The sequence below is a fragment of the Mus caroli genome, chromosome 15, assembly GCF_900094665.2.
Source record: "Mus caroli chromosome 15, CAROLI_EIJ_v1.1, whole genome shotgun sequence".
Taxonomy (NCBI): domain Eukaryota; kingdom Metazoa; phylum Chordata; class Mammalia; order Rodentia; family Muridae; genus Mus; species Mus caroli.
This window is the reverse complement of record NC_034584.1, coordinates 86,109,847-86,127,170: the sequence shown is the minus strand read 5'-3', so window position 1 is coordinate 86,127,170 and position 17,324 is coordinate 86,109,847. Positions and strand designations below refer to the sequence as shown.

Here is a 17,324-nt window from a genome sequence, read left to right as displayed (position 1 = left end):
CTCTCTCCCTCTCTCCCTCTCTCCCTCTCTCCCTCTCCCTCTCTCTCTCAGCTTGCATGTGCACACATGATTATGAAATTGCACTTATACCTGCACTCCTCATTTGACACATGTGTTACACGAAAATTTTGTACCCATTCTTCATGACTTTCTGATGATTAAACTGACTTAGAAGTTCCTTTGAATTAATTTTGGCCTGCCATGCCTTAACAATAATGTTGGTATAAATCCACACTTGCAAATTGAATAATGACAAATCAGTTGTAAGGCAATCGAGAATACAATTGGACATTTAATGCTAAAGACCACAGAAAGTTAACTTTTGACTTAGCTCAAAGAATTCTACAAACTGACAGACTTCGAGCACCATGGCCTTCATTGATATTCAAGGTCAATGATTTTTCCATTTAACAAATATTTGTGTTCTAAATAACACAAAAATGGGTGACTTAACTTATTCCTAATGAGTACTAATTATCATGGTTTATTTTGAGGGCCAAGTTGACAAGTCCTAGAATCACAAGGCTTCTAGGCTTGTCTGGGAAGGTTTATCTAGGTCAGGCTATTGAGGTGAGAAGATGCAGCACCATCCCATGACCCTAAAATGAGTTGATCACCAACATGCATTGCTCTCTTCTTCCTGGCTGCGGACGCATGGTCACAATGCATGGCCTCATGCTCCTGCCACTGTGCCTTCTATGACATCCCTACCCTGATAGACTGTACCCTGGAACTGTGAGCCCAAACACCTACCCTCTTTCAATGTTGCTTTTATTAGGTATTATTGTTGCAGTAAGGGAAAAGGTAACTGATAACAAATAAGACTAGATTTACTGATCCCCTCAATGCTTTAAAGATACCCACAGGGATGGCTCACAAATCTCACTCACTCACTCACTTGATGAAGCAACCTGAAATGCCCCATGGTTTGTAGCTTAGGTTCTTCAGGGTGTGGCCAGCAAGTTCTGATTCTATTAGAGGTGGTAAAGGGAATCTTTGGAGGCAGAGCCTAGAGAAAGGTAGTTAAGTTATAGGGACAGGTCTTGAGAGGTATGGAGCCTCAGCCCAGTGTCTCTGCTCCCACTTGCCAAGATGGGGGCAGTATGCCTCCCCTCCAGATCCCTGGGGTGATATTCTGTCTTGCAACAGGTCAGACAATCAACCCAACTGATCCTAGAGGGAGATATGTGAGATCAGGAATGAGAACAGATTCTCCTGTTTTTTGTTATGATGACGGGGAGCTAATGTTTAAGTAAAGTGTCAAAAAAAATATACAAAAGCTTTTAGTAGTCTTCTTAGGGTAGATTTCGTGAGAAGCCTGAGGTATCTAAAGTGCAAGAGTGTTTTCTTTTTAATCAATATAAAACAGTTCTCCACTGTAGAGATGTGACTAGTAAGCATCTTATAACGTTTTGACTGTGTCACACATACCCATGAGGAGTGGAGTACACTCCTCGTGGGTATAAGTGAAATCCTTGGTGAATGTGTATTGTTAACTTGGCATAGCCTGTCAAAGAAGAATGTCTTAGCTTCATGGGAGTGGCAGAGCCTTTCCAGAGCCACTTCCTAGGCAGTGGCTCAGAAGTATGGCAAAGCCTTCTGCAGGTAAGAGTACCAACGATAACAGTGTGTACAGAGATATCCATCGTAGCGTTCTCTTTACGAATGCACTCTTCCTGAACAGAGGCTGCTCCTCCTGAGTCAGCTAGCCCTACCTCCCTGGTATGCTATGTGCGTGGTGCAATAACTCTGCCTCCCTGTGCAAATGTACATAACTGAGATGCTGAGCATCCAGCCTGATGCAGCTTTTCCATCAGAGAGCCCAGACTACCCAATCCAGCTCCACTCTGTTCAAGTGTCTGTCTGTTCTTCATTTCCCTCTCTGCTCCTTAATCAGGGTCCCTGGACCCAAGCTGTGCAAGGATACACAGCTCTGCTTTGGGGTTGATTCACAAATCATTTCTCTCACTGATACTGTAGTGTTTCTAATTCGTGTCAACATCTGTCATATATATATATATATATATATATATATATATATATATATATATATAAACAACCTTTCAGTGAGATATTCTAGAAACAATTTCAGTGTTATACGAAGAATGCTATTATTTTCTAGAATCATCTTGACATTTATATTTGTGCTCCAGCTGATAGATTCGCTCATCTTTCTCTTTCATTTGTTTTCTTTCTTTTGTTTTATTTGTTAGCTGGTTGGTTTCCTTGACACTGAGGCACTCTTAGGTTGAGTGGCTCTGTGATCAGGTTTCTAAAGCTAATCTTGTCTTATTTAGGGTGACAATATTTAACTAAAAGTAACACTGCTATAGGTCAGAGCAGTCGGCCCTTCAACTGCACTCTCTGGTTATTTTTTTGCCCTCAGCCTCCTGCCTTCCAGGGCAAAGCACACAGCTTTGGAGTTCCTCCAGTATCACTGGTAACTGTTCAAGTGTCCATTGAATGAAGTCTGTTTGTGTTTCATTTGACAAACTGGAGGAAAAGGCCAATATTATCTTTGTGAAATACGTGTTTTTAATTACCCCCAAAGCACATGTTATGAACAATCTGATATGATTCGAAAAGTAGCTACCATGAATTTGCTAGGACAAAACCTCAGAACACACAAGTGTCTCAGTGGATTGTTACATATACAGACTTGGCACACCAGGCCATTTTAATATTTTGGTGCCACAGAATTTTATGAATCAAATGCATTCCATAGTTTAAATAAGCATGTATTTAATATTAACTTAAAGAAGATACTGGGAAGTACAAGGTTGGCCAGAGAAGAGAACTGTAGGGCAGGGACAGAGACTTGAGTAACTTCTCAATTCTGCTCCCCAAACTGCAAGCCCCGCTCCACATTTGCCATGTGTGAGGTTGATCAGATCTACTTCCTTTGTAGAAGGCAGTTCAGTGGCTGTCACCTCAAGGATTGCTGCACACACTCTATCCATCTCTATTACAGTTCTTGATATCTTAAGTCCAGTGATTTAACATTTTTGTTATGAGATAATTATCCAGAGGTTAGGCATGACCCCCCTCCCCCATTGAGGAATGGGGCCACCCAACTAGCTCAAAAATATTAAACCAGAATTGTTCCTGTCTAAAGGAAATACAGGGACAAAGAGTAGAGCAGAGATGGTAGGAAAAGCCATCTAGATACTGCCCCACCTGGGGATGCATCTCATCTGTAGCCACCAAACCCAGACACTATTGCTGATGCCAAAAAGTGCTTGGTGACAGGAACCTGAGATAGCTATCTCCTGAGAGGCTTTGCCAGAGCCTGATGAATACAGAAGCAGATGCTTGCAGCCAACCGTCAGACTGAGCACAGGGATGCTATTGGAGGAATTAGGGGAAGGACTGAAGGAGCTGAAGGGGTTTGCAACCCCATAAGAAGAACAACCAACCAGAGCTCCCAGAGACTAAACACCAACCAAAGAGTATACATGGAGGGACCCATGGCTCCAGCTGCATATATAGGAGAGGATGGCCTTATCTGGCATCAATGGGTGGTCAGGCCCTTAGTCCTATGAAGGCTTGATGACCCAGCATAGGGAAATGCCATGGCAGTCAGTCTGGAGGGGGATGGGCAAAGGAGCACCCACATAGAAGCAGGGCAAAAGGGGGGGGGAGATAGGGGTTTTCCAGAGGGGAAACCAGGAAGGGGGGGGGATAACATTTGAAATGTAAATAAAATAACCAGTAAAAAAATATTAAAAAATAGATTGACAAGAAACTATGAAAAAATAGGAAAGTGGTACATCCTTCACTCTCCCACCAGGTTGACAGTTCATAAAACTAACGTACAACGTCACAACTCAAAACAGACACTGACACAAGCCCTGGGCCTCACTCAGAGGGTGTGGTCTCACGTGGTCTGTGTGCTTCTCAGGACACTTGTTTTACTCTGTTCAGTTTCCCCTCCTGTGTGCTCAGGTGACCACTCCCCCTGTCAAAACATGGAACAGCTTGGCCCTAAGACCACTGGGGTGGCACCCGCAAAACCAGGGCCACCCGCCACCCTCAGTTACCTGCCTCTTGAAAGCATTAGTATGTTCATTTTAAGGCTGCTAAATGATCAATACAAGTCCTTTAGGGTGACTCCAGTCACACGTCTAAAGTTGAATCCTCTCACATAGCATTTCTTTAACCGTTCAACTACTGAAGGTTATTTAGTTTGTTTCCAGGTCTTAGTGTTATAAATGAACATGGTACAACCATTTGTATGCATATTTTGATGTATCTACATGTTTATTGATGCTGCTGATTTTCTCCTAATATATGCATATTTTATATGCATACTTTTTTTTTTGTCTACGGGATAAGCACCTTTAATGTAGTGGCCAGATCATGTGGCGAGTACATCCATATTCTCTGAGTCACTGTCTTCTGCATAGCTGCTTGATTGACAGTTAACTGCAGAACGATGCGAATAATTAAGTCTTCGCATCATTTTTCAGTTGTCACCATTTTAATGAGTCTGCAGTGATATTTCACTGGCTTTCCAATTTGTGTTTCCATCATGGCTTACCACGTGAGACACTTTTCACGTGCCTACTTATAATTTCTCTAAGTTCTCATCAGCCAGGTGCCTGTTTACATCTTTGGTCCAGCTTCAGAATGGGTCGTTTGGTTTCATAGGCAATGAACTGTTTCTACTTGTCTTGACATAGATTTTTTTTCTTTGTGTAAATAAGTACACAGTAGATGGTTATTTTTCTTCTCCATTACTGTACTAGCCCTCTACTGATGTAGAACAAATTATTCCAAAGTCCAGTGGCTTAAAGACACGAAGCATTCCTATCGCTGATAGTGTTGGTAGACAAATCATTCTTGGTTGTCAGAGCTGAATGATCCTGGACCAGTTTCTCTTGGTAGTTGAATCAAGATGACAGCAACCGTCATATGTCTTACATGTCTCACTTTGATTACTAGTCAATCAGCACAGGGGCCTGGGAAGCGTATTTCCTCCCTCTCTGTGGACTTCTCCAAGAGGCAGCTGACATCTGCTTCTGATATGGAAGCTTTCAGCCCCCACACGGGAAGCAGAGCAGCTGCAGCAATGTGTGGGTGTCATTTACTACTGAGCCTGAAACGCCACTTCTGCTGACTCACAGGGTAAGCAAACATGACAGAGGTTACATTCAGGTTGATCAGCCAGGAAACAAGGGTCACTGGAGGCCATCTTGTAAACCAGCATCCCCAGTCTTCTTGCTATTACTGCTATTAAACAACCTACTGGTCATGTAGTACTATATTTTTGTAAAAAAAGATTCTTTATATTGGCATCTTTTGTTTTTGTTTATATATATATATATATATATATATATATATATATATGCTGGTATTACTTGTATAACCCTGCATTTAATTGATTTTTTATGGTTTTATGGTGTTTTATTTGTCTTTACATTTTTGGGTATTTTTAATTCTTAAAGGATCTTGCTTGTTCTTGACCTCCCGAAACTTGTCCATATCATATCTTGGAATATGTTTTTCTCCTCTTTTGTTTAAATTTTTCCCATGTGAATTCCATTGAAAAAAATAAAAATTTCCCACTATATCCTCAATGCCTTTTCTAAATTTTTGATTTTTGGTCTAGCAATATTTGAAAGGCTGGTATTAAATTCCTTAAAGTTAAAGTCATCCTCCTGCTTCAGGTCCCCAAGTAGCCAAGCCCAGAGACACATACCACAGCGTCTGCTGCATATTCAATGTCTGTATCTCCTTTTAATGACTCACTTTTGATTCTCTCTGCTGAAATACGATTTTATCAGATGTGGCCCCCAGCTTTCTAATCCACCCCTGCATCTGTCACATATTGAGATGCTTTCAATCATCTATTGGGTTTTTATTTTCTACAATTTTGTTTTCACATTTAAAGGAGTTTCCTCTTCTTCCTAACTATTACATTTTAAAAAGAGATTAATTTGTTTATATGTGAGTACACTGTAGCTGACTTCAGACACACCAGAAGAGGGCATCGGATCCCATTACAGATGGTTGTGAGCCACCATGTGGTTGCTGGGAATTGAACTCAGGACCTCTGGAAGAGCAGTCAATGCTCTTTCTCTGCTGAGCCACCTCTCCAGCCCCAGTAACTACTGAATTTTTATAGTTAATAGTTTAGATCCATTTTGATTCTGAATACATGATTATTTTAATTCTGCTTTAATCACTATACTGTAAGCTCTGGGCTTGAGTTGTTTTATTTTTCATTCCTTCCTCTTGTCTCTCTTCTCATCACATGCTTCCTTGGTTACTTGGTGTGTCTATTTTTACATAATTTCATTTTGCTTATCACTTTGTTGTGATCATGAGGGAGCTGAGTAGAAGGTTCTCTGTCTTAGAGAGAGTAATCTTTTCTTGCTGTCAGACTTTATCTACAGCTTGAAGTTCCAAGTCCCCATACTATTTGAAGCACGAAGCCACTTGCGGAGATCATTGTTATCCCATAGAAACCTTAGCAGTGACATTTCCAATACAGACAGACAGTACTGATAGAAAAGGCAATTTTGATAGAGTAAAAACTATAGGTCTTTATGAGCTGTGATTTCCAGCTTGTGCAGGGTCCGTGGAGCAGATTTTGTACAATGATTTTCTAGTCTCTTCCTCCAGCAAATTTAAACAGACCTGGGTGTTTAAATACATTCAAGTGCTGTAGTTTTTATAGGAGCTCTGCTTTTATAAAATACGATGTTCCATGCCTAAATACTGGTGCTATTTTGATGAGCTGTCAGTCAAGAGTACTGCTGTTTTCCTTGTCCCTCAGGCCTAACCGACATGGAGCAGGGCAGTTTTCTCTGAGCAGGTTGTTCCATGAAATAGTTCCAATGCCACATTCGCCTGTGTTGTTTGCTCAGAGGCTGCTATGGTTTGGGATATAGTCTCCGTGGGTTGCTGATGCTTTATGTATGGAAAGCCTGATTTTCTGTGGTAGAACCTTTACACAATAGGGCTTAGTGTAAGGTATTAAGTCCTTGAGGGTGTTGCTTTCCATTTGCTGGGATATCAGTCGGCTATGCATGCTTATGAGTGAGATGCTGTGTGTGTGTGTGTGTGTTTCCATGTTTTGTGTATCTTTGACTGTTCAGGAGAGCTGAGCCAGTGACACTGTCATGCTTGCAATCTCCTGAACTATGATCTATATAAACCTCCTTTCTTCGTACACTTTCCTAGCCCAGGAACTGTGATATGGCAATGAGAAACAGACTTATATAAAGGTATTTAAATTTAATTCTAAAATTAATTTAAAGTAAAAATAAAAGGCAAGGCATGTTCTATTATTTGATACACAGTCCTTCATGAACCTTCATGCATATATCCACTATCTCATTGTAATTGCCAGTACACACAAATGCATGCACTCACGCATGCATGCACACACACACACACAAATGCACACAAGCTGTGGAGCACCAGCATTCTTTGCTCTGCATTCGTGTCCTTCCATTCGAGGCAATACGGGTTAAAATAATCCACATCCTTGAGCTATAGAGAGAGCCTGCTTTGTAAAGTACTTGCTGAACAAGCACGAAGACTGAATTTAATTCCCAAGTCCAGGAGTACCAAAACACAGTTAAAATTTCAGAGATGAGGAGACAGAGGCAGATACATCCTTGGGACTCCTTGACCAACCAGCATAGCCTAAGTTGTGAGTCCCATGTTAGTGAAAAACACTGTCTCAAAAGGCAAGGTAGACAGATCCTGACAAAGAATATCTCAGGTTGTAGGTTGTACTCTGGGATTTACACACACACACACACACACACACACACACACACACACACACACGCACCCACGCATGCACGAACACACATGGGTGAGGTGGGTAAAGGAAGGGAGAGAGGAAAAAAAATCCATATTCTTACTTATGCATGGATAGTTTTTTTTCCAGTCTTCTGACACAAACTAATAGAACAATGGTTCACATACTAATCTTTGCATTATCAACACTTCTATGGTTCTTCTCAGAGAAGAGGGCTTCCTCCTCACAATATTCATTATGGCTAATGGCACCGCAGCTGTGTTTCCCATGCTGCCTATCTGACTATGACTTGCAATTGCTCCCTCTTAAATCTCACAAGCTATTATTCATGTTTATAGCCGCCATCCATAGAAGCAGTAGTGTACAATTGGATGGGTGCATGAGTAGTAATATCATCAACATGATCAGACACAATGCAGAGAACTGTTTATCCCTCCATTCGCTGACTGACATAGATGGGACATTTAGAAAGGTGTTTGGTGTGTACCCTGTGATGCACATAGCTCTGAAGAACTTTGTCTACTTCCTGGTATGAACAATACCAGCCTTCTCTTACTGGAATGACTGTGACTTAGCAGCTTTCATGGAGTGACCGGTACCATTCATTTCCCCAGGTGGCATCCAGTCACTGTCAGAACCCTATGTTCTGCACCATGCATCTCCCAAGGGCACTTGCCAGACTCTTGCTAGGCACATTTTTTCCTAGAACCAAAAATTGCTATGGAAAAGGGTTTCTGTTTCAAACGTCCATATATTACATATTATAGCCTCTTCTTTTTTATTAGCTTTGGGTATTTAAAAACCATACAGAATGGATGATTATTAATTACTAAGCATGTGTACATAAAACACCTTCCACTGTGTGTGTGACACATTACGATAATGAGCTGCTCCTGATTGCAAGGACACTGGTATCCACACCTTGTGACAGGAACCCTTGGGTAACATTGATTCTGATTCTTTTAATATGTAAGTGATTTTAATCACATCCTTATTTAGTGTTCTGCTGAAAATGATCTTGTAGCTAGTGTCTTGGTAGTAAGGAAAGGAAATTTGTTTCTTTCTCTGATAGTCTTAAGTGTCTCAAATAACAATATTACTCTAAATGGGAAAGGCAAACCCACATGAAGAGCGTCTAAATTAGGACTGCGTGGACGTGTGGTGTTCTTTATTTATCTGAACTAGATGGTCTGTAGAATTAGTGAACAGGTTCATTTGGATCAAGAGATTTCACCCAGACCCTTGCTTCAGGGGACTGAGGGGTTTTCAGCATTGTCTCATGTTGGGCAGGGTCTGCTCTGTGTTTTCATTCTTCTAGAGGGGAATCCAGGTAGGGAGCAAGACAGGGGGAATCACTTTTATGTGGATCTGGAAAAGACAATGAGTCTAACAATCCCTACATATTTTATTTACCACGTATTTGTCTCGTTTTCAAAAAATTGTCATAAAAATGGACACCTAAATAATGTCTAAATGTTAAAAAATAAGAAGTACAAAATTAAAAAAAATACAGCATGTTAAGATAAAAAAGGAGGCATAAAATTTTCAAAGGCTCATGTAACTTACAAAATATTAGTCAAAATGCCTATGAGTTTTATTGTAGACAATAACTCAGCTAAGCACAGGTTGACTGGAAGGTATAGACATCTTCATGGCTCAGAGAGGAGCTCACGTGTGGACAGGCAGAGAAATCCTAAACTGTTTAATACTTGAGCAGGCCTTGGAGGAAGGTAAAGTTCAGACAACAAATGGTTTAGAGGGAACAGTAAAGGATCCATCTGGGATTACTACGGTATTTAGTGAGCTGCTGGGTATGTGGAGTCAGTTACAAGAAATACAAAGACATTATCATGAGGAGTCTGCAGCCAGTCCACAAATATCTTTGGAATTGAGCTATGAGGAAAGTCTTCTGTACACAGGCTGTGAAGTCTGTGACTGAATAGCTGCAGATATCTGTCTTTTCAAGCCATCCTGCTCTGCAGCAGGAGGACAAAGAGACTACATTGACCATAGGCACATAACCCATCACGTTCTCAATTACATCACCTAGGCCAGCAAATGCAGTAGTAGAAACGACTAATGAGCAGCCACACAGTAACCCATGGACTCACATTCTAACTCTAAGACAATCAGGACAAACAACCAAATTTGTGGTTACGGGACATAATGCCCAACACCTCCCCCCGCCCCCCAGGTAAACTAAGAAGGTTATTGTACAATAAACTAAGCAGTACAAGAACCTTTTAATTTTATTCTTCTTAGGTATTGTACCACACAGTGAAAAGCGCTAGAAGGAAATGCTTGGTGAATGGTTAGCTTTAAACACAGTTAGTAAGACGAAAAGACACACAGTCAGTGACACAGAGAGAATTTGTGCTTTTACTACTTGTCTGGCTTAAGCCATCCCGAGCTGTGGGGAAGAAGCCAAAAAACGTATCTGCAGAGGATGGAACTGAACGTTAAACAGAAGAAAATTGCGGGTATCCAGAGTCACCAGAAAACTGGTCAAATCACACACGTCAAATACCTTTGGGTTTCTTTTCAGTCGACGCGTTGGCAACTCTTACCTCGAACGACAAGGTCAGCGGAAGCCGAGGAATTGTCCACGATTGTCTGCGCCGTGCACGTGTACCGGCCTGCGTGTTTCAGCTGCGCATTTCGGATGAGCAGTTCCCCATTGGCGTCCAGCTACGAACAAAACGAGCAACTGTTCAGTCAGGGTACTTCCATTAACCGCACAGCATTAAGGATATGGAGATACAAGGCTTTCTCCCATTAAGAAGTGTCTGGAAGCAGAGGACTGCCTTTCCTGGCCTCAGTGGGAGAGGGTGCACCTAATCCTGTAGAGATGTGACATCTTAGGAAGGGGGCGATACTGGGGGAGCACCCCCTTCTCAGAGGCGAAAGGGAGAGGGGATGGGGGAAATCTCTGCAAGGGGGATCTGGGAGGGGGCAATATTTTGGATGTAAATAAATAGAATAACTAATTAATTAATAATAAAAGAGAACAAAGAAGAGGAGGCGGAGGAAGTGGCGGCATCTGTGATAGATCTGCTAAGGGCAGGTTTTTGTCCCATTTCTGCTTAAGCCTTAGCTTTCCAACCAAAAACTAAAGAAACTGAACTCCAGGCCTTCTTGACCCTGCTGTCTTTGGCATTCTGTCAGAGAACAACACTGCCGGAAAGCCCAGGTTGGAGCTAGTTTATTGGTACCATTTCTATATTTTATTATTGAGGTTATAATATAAATGTAACATTCCCCCTCCTTTTTCCTCTCATGTACCCCTCTGCACTCTCCTTCCAACCCACAGTCTCTTTGTTTTCTCACTAATTGTTATTGCATACATATGCATATATGCATTCATATCCCTAAATAGAACCCATGCAATCTATACGTCACTTGCTTCTTCTAAAGAAAAACATTAGTGTTTGAAAAATCTGAGCACTGTCAATGTGAGTAAACAAATGTTTCATGGCTGAGAACTGTTAATTCAGATTTGCAAAGATTTGAACTGTTAATTCAGATTTGTGTGTGAGTATATATATATATATGTATATATATATATATATATATATATATATATATATATATGAACGCTAGTGGCAATAAGATACGATGTCTATTTCTAAGAATACACAATATTTAATGAATATCTATTGTGTCATGCATAGAAACAGACAATTCATTTCATCCCATTCTTTCCTGGCAGAAGCTTCCTAGCAAGGTCTCATTGTGTGCACACTGTACCCAAGCATGCTGCATGGGGTCACCCCGTTTTAATGCAAGCGAGAGCTTGCCACAGCTCTTTCCCGTTACCTACAAAATACATTCTTAGCAGAGAAATTTGGGAAGTTCAAGTTTTTAATGGATCTTTGATTTTCCTAGGAGAAACAAATAGTTGCGTCCCCGTTCTAATCAGACACATTTAGTTTCATTCTACGTGATCCGTGGCCTGGGCTGAGGCTCACGTGTAAGCATTGTTTATGTGAAACATTGGGTTATCTCTTTTTAAAGTTTTGGGGTCTAGTGAGCACATGTGGAGTGAATGTTCTATTTGGCCATAAGTTCTATTACACGCTGCGTTCTCTGCTGCGCTCATCTTCAAACCTCTGGCTTTGTAGTCTTTACTTGGCTGACGAGGTGGCGAGTCAGAGTTACAAAGTCTGGCCAGATTGGTTTATTGCTTGGAATAGAGTACTACTATGTCCATATAAAGGGCACAGCAGACAGCCCTGGGCATTTCTCAGTCTTGGTGAGCAGTGAGTGCTAATCTTTCTCTTTAATGAGAAGCTGTCCTCTGTTCTTAATCCCCTGTGTGAGAAACACGACCACTCAGACGGACATTTATTTAACCCTGCTGGGAATTGTGATCACGCTCTCTTCATATCATCACAAGTAATTAAAATAAAAAACCATGAATTGTTTTATGTCCTAAACTAGCTGCCAAAGTCATATCCACTAGATCTTTGAAAAGGTTCTTCTACATCTTTCAAAATAATAATAATAATACTATTAATAATCTATTAAATTTGGGGGGAATTTCATACAATACTTCGATCACTTTTATACCCCCATACTCCGTAGAAGCTTTAATTTAAGCCAAGTTAGAACCAGCTCTGTTTTAAATATTAGAGCCTGAGTAGGATTGCACAGGAATTTGAAGAACATTAACAGGCAGCCCTGTGGCCGAATATCTGGTGAAGGCAGGACGCTGAAACTCTGCAGCAGGGAAAACGTACACGCATCCTTTCTCGGAGAGTGCGTATATATGAAATGCTTTTTGACATTTTTTTTACAAAGGCAGCTAAGGCTTTCCATCCTCAGGAGAAGCTGTGGTTCTCGGTGGTTGGCAGAACGCTTACCAAGCAACTGGAGACCATGAACCTCAGCACATTCTAGCCACAAATGAGATACGAATGTTCACTTATTTTCACTAAAAGCCACAGCTTGGCTAAATCACAAAATTCTTCCCTTCAGATGCAGAGAGTTGAATCACATCCTGGAAACTGTGATGGCAAAGTTCAGGGGATATCCAGCGCGTATATGCGGTTGACCACTTTCGAAGTAGCCCCAGTTTAAGTCAAAAGACTATTCAACCTAAAATGGCCCAATCCTTGCTTTCTCCTCCCTCGTACACTGGCTGCCAAAAACTGATGGCGTTAAATAAAAGTTAAAATATTACTAAATTGTGAGAACAAACTGACTCATAAAGAAGAAGCAAACAAGTAGGTGGGAGGACACAAACTTGCTTTGTTCCTTTCAAATTGAAGGGAGAAGAAAGAAAGTTTGCAATACATGAAGTAAGACTTGCTAGATAACAGCTACAGCAAAAACATCATTGGCAGTCTCCCCCCATGCTAACAGCATCCACAGGCTCCCCTAGCAGCAGCACTGGAGGCAGCCTCCCATGCAAACTGCACTCCATGGCTTCTCTAATAGCAGCTGGCACATCAGGGGCAGCCTCAGCAGCCACTGGCTCTTCTCACAGCAGGAGTTCAGTAGGAGCTGTGGGATGCTTCTGGGGCTGCTGAAAGGCTTTCCAGGCATGCGCACGCGCACGCGCGCGCGCGCGCACACACACACACACACACTCTGAGCTGGAAGCCCATGAAAGATACAATTTGTAACCAATTCCGAGGCAATCTTTTTTATATTTGATAACCGAATCTAGCTTCCTTCCTTCCTTCATTATATTAAGTGGCTTTCCTTTTTACGTTAAAAACACGTCGAAGTGGCAAAATCATACACACCGGCTGATGGTCACGCCATGAACTTTTCACTGTATCTATCTCTCATCTCATGGTTTCTTAGTGCCTGCTGTCCCCCTTTCTGTCTAGTGTCCCTCTGTCTACCTCTGCACACTGAGAATACTGACATCGTAAGTGTCAGGCACCACTTGGCACCTTAAAGGGCTCTTGACAATGGCACCTTGAATCTCAAAAACTATATTTTCACACATACAACCTTCACTAGTTCTCTAATATATTATCTATTTAGATTGATATTGATTTCAATAACGCATCATTTTGATTAGCCGAGTCAGAATTTTTGAATATTAAAACACTAAGTAAGGCGTGTCATCAAATGTTTAAAACCTCAGGTACATAAGGGAAGCTGTAATTGCTAAAGAGATTGTTCAGGGTTCCCTGGAGATGGTGACACAATATAGTCTGCTGACCGATGAATTCATTTTTGACCAATTGGCCCATTTTTAAAGAAAACATATGAGACTTTTGTTTGAGGTCTTCGCTAAGCGGTTTGAATAAGGAACAATACACCAAATCTCTGAACCCTGGTAGATTTATTTTAGAGTTGAAGGGGGAAAAAATGAGATCTGTTAACAGACAGTAGGAATAAAAAAACAACGATATGCCGGGTGTGGTGGCACATGCCTTTAATCCCAGCACTGGGGAGGCAGAGGCAGGTGGATTTCTGAGTTCGCGGCCAGCCTGGTCTACAGAGTGGGTTCCAGGACAGTTAGGGCTACACAGAGAAACCCTGTTTCGAAAAACCAAAAAACCCAACCAAACAAAAAAACCCAAAAAACCAAAAACAAAACAAAAACAACGATGTATAGACTTTTAGCAGGACACAATTTCTCTATTATAAAATTTATCAAAAGTAGTCAAGAAGAGTTACTCTGTACTTTATCAAGCACTGCTTAAGCATTTCATTATCCTCATAGAAGTGTTGTAAAGAAAAAAATTGGTTTTGGAAACCGAATACAATAGCTTTTTTTTTTTTTTTTTTTTTTTAAGGTGGAAAGATGATGCTTACAGAGCAGGGGTCACAGAATTAAAGGTGAAAAATAACCCAGTGTCAGGTGACAGGTGACGAAGGACAGAGCTACCGAGGAACTCAGATGGCTTCTCTGAATTATTAGCAAACCTGTAGTGACTTCTTGCTAGATGAACTTTCAACACTGTGGTAAAGAAATCAGAAGGATGCACACAGCGTCCATGTGCTTAATCAAGATAGCTACTGTGATGATGGGTATTCTGTCGAACAGGGGAAGGGAAATGATTGGTGGTAGTTGTCAAAATTAGGCCAGTGTGGGCCAGGGAGTTGATTCAGTGAGTAAAGGCAGCCACTCAAACCTGATGACCCTAGTTTGTCCCCAAGGACCCATATAAAAAGCCAGATGCAGTGGTGGGCATTAAGTACTCTTTCAGTGATACGGCAGACAAAGAACTGAACAGAGGCTCGGTGGCCAGCGAGTCTGTAGAATGCAGTGCACCAGAGAAAACAAAAAGAGACCCTGCCATAAAAGCGTAACTCTTGAATGCTCTCTTCTGAGCTACATATGTGTGCCAGAACGTGTGTATTCCCACACTCATACGCATACATGCACACATACATACACACACAAAATAGAATTTTATAAAATTATGTAGCAATTAAAAAAATACTTTGCCCGTCATTTGCCACCATGAGTTGAAGGATAAAATGAAACATATATAAATACTTAGAATCTTTATGAATACATATATACATATATGTTTATGTGTGTGTGTGTAGATAATATCAAGTTCTTTCTAAAAAAAGAAGTGTTTGACTGACATAAATTATAATTAAAATTAATTTTAGTGGTATGTTTACTCTCTGAGAGTAAGTTAAATTGCAAAATACGAGTAGTAGTAATTTTATAACTGGACACAGCAAACACATAATTATTTGCCACCAAACCTTAGCAGAACAAAATAATGCAGATAGATGGCTTTGATCAATTATTGTATTAAACTGCTAATTTGTTAACATTTTATCTGTACATGAATTTTGTTAAAGCACAAATGAAACGCTTGCTAGCCATTATTACACAAAGCATAATGTTCAGTGAGTTTTCAATAAGTAAATGAGGAAATAAATAACAAATGTTATGTATAGTAGGACCATTAATAAAAGAACAGTGTTATTAGTCCTTTGTTTTGCTTCATTGATAACATAAATGCTTAAAAGAAATGCACAGTAAAACACAGAAGTGGATGCTCACAGTCATCTATTGGATGGGACACAGGGCCCCCAATGGAGAAGCTAGAGAAAGCACCCAAAGAGCTGAAGGGGTCTGCAACCCTATAGGTGGAACAACAATATGAACTAACCAGTACCCCGGAGCTCTTGTCTCTAGCTGTGTATGCAGCAGAAGATGGCCTAGTTGGCCATCACTGGGAAGAGAGGCCCCTTGGTATTGCAAACTTTATAGGCCTCAGTACAGGGGAAAGCCAGGGCCAAGAAGTGGGAGTGGGTGGGTAGGGGAGCAGGGCAGTGGGAGGGTATAGGGAACTTTTGGGATAGCATTTGAAATGTATATAAAGAAAATATCTAATTAAAAAAAAAAAAAGACGTGCAGAGTAAAGCTGTGTTACATTCTTCCATGGACTCTGCTGAGAAAAGAACTATAGTGAAATTTAGTACTGCCCATCATCTCACCGGGCATCGGTAATTATGAAGAGATGCATTTGTTCCATTTCATAAAGGTTTCTGCTTAAGTTAGACCAGGCTATGAATCTTGAAACCTTGTGCAAGCCTGCCACTTAGTGGTCAAAACTGGAAACAGCAGGCTGAAATCAAAGCAGGCTTGAATTTTAAGTGATATATTTATTTTCTTCAACTAAATTGGAAATGAAAACTCAAGTAATAAAGATTAAAGTTTATATCTACATTATTTTTAGTGATGACAAGTAACTGTTGGCAGTAATGATTACCAAAACATGATAATGGCAGTTGGAGAATTTTAAACCCTGGGAGTCTCTGATTATTTTTTAAATGTTATTTTGAGTTTGCATACATCTTTTCCAGACTTTCAGTTGCCTTAGTGGATAGCACAGGGGCAGCAGATGGTTGCAAACCAACCAATGCTATCCCTGTATGAAATGCCATCAAGAATCAAGAAAAATGACAAGTCATGTAAGTGACATAGACAAAGAGAAATTCTTGCCTCTGCAATTTTGAGCAACCATCACAGCCACCTGTGCCCACACCACCCCCCGAACCACAGATGTGCCCTCTGTTAGTACATTTTTACCCTCTAAGCTTCACGTGGAAAACGCTCGTTCCAACAAATACAAAAGCCAGGGCTAGACACAAGAATTGCCTCTGAAAGACTGTTTAAACATTTTTGATGCCGTCACTTAAGTGTCATTTAGTAGTGTATTTGAGCTCTGATTTGTTGTTTGTTGTTGTTAGAAAAGAAACACACCATGAAATCTTTCCTGGACTTTTGTAGGTTCAGGAGATAATTCCTTTGATCGCCTATTTTACAATATCCATTCTTATCTTGAGGTTATATATTCTTTTAAAGAATTCAACTCATCTGTCTTTCTTTCACATGCTAATAATGAACACGTGGTAACTTGATTCAGGTGTGGCTCATGGTTTGGCTTATCTGTTAGCTGAGAGTAACCCAAGTTGACGAATCCCAACATAGGGCCCACAGCCAGCAAGTACTCCTTAGTGGGCCAGCCGGGGCCAGCCGGGGCCAGCCGGGGCCAGCCGGGGCCAGCCGGGGCCAGCCGGGGCCAGCCGGGGCCAGCCGGGGCCAGCCGGGGCC

At 41.1% G+C, this 17,324-nt stretch overlaps 1 protein-coding gene across 4 annotated transcripts in view; it reads right to left on the bottom strand.

Annotated features, from left to right (window-relative positions):
- Positions 1 to 17,324, bottom strand: part of Cntn1 (contactin 1) — a 293,714-nt gene that overhangs the window by 62,377 nt on the left and 214,013 nt on the right. For all 4 annotated transcript variants that reach the window (XM_029469977.1, XM_021183311.2, XM_029469976.1 and 1 more), the window contains one exon: positions 10,345 to 10,465. In XM_029469977.1, coding sequence (XP_029325837.1) covers positions 10,345 to 10,465 — 121 coding nt within the window. The remainder of the gene's footprint in view (positions 1 to 10,344; positions 10,466 to 17,324) is intronic.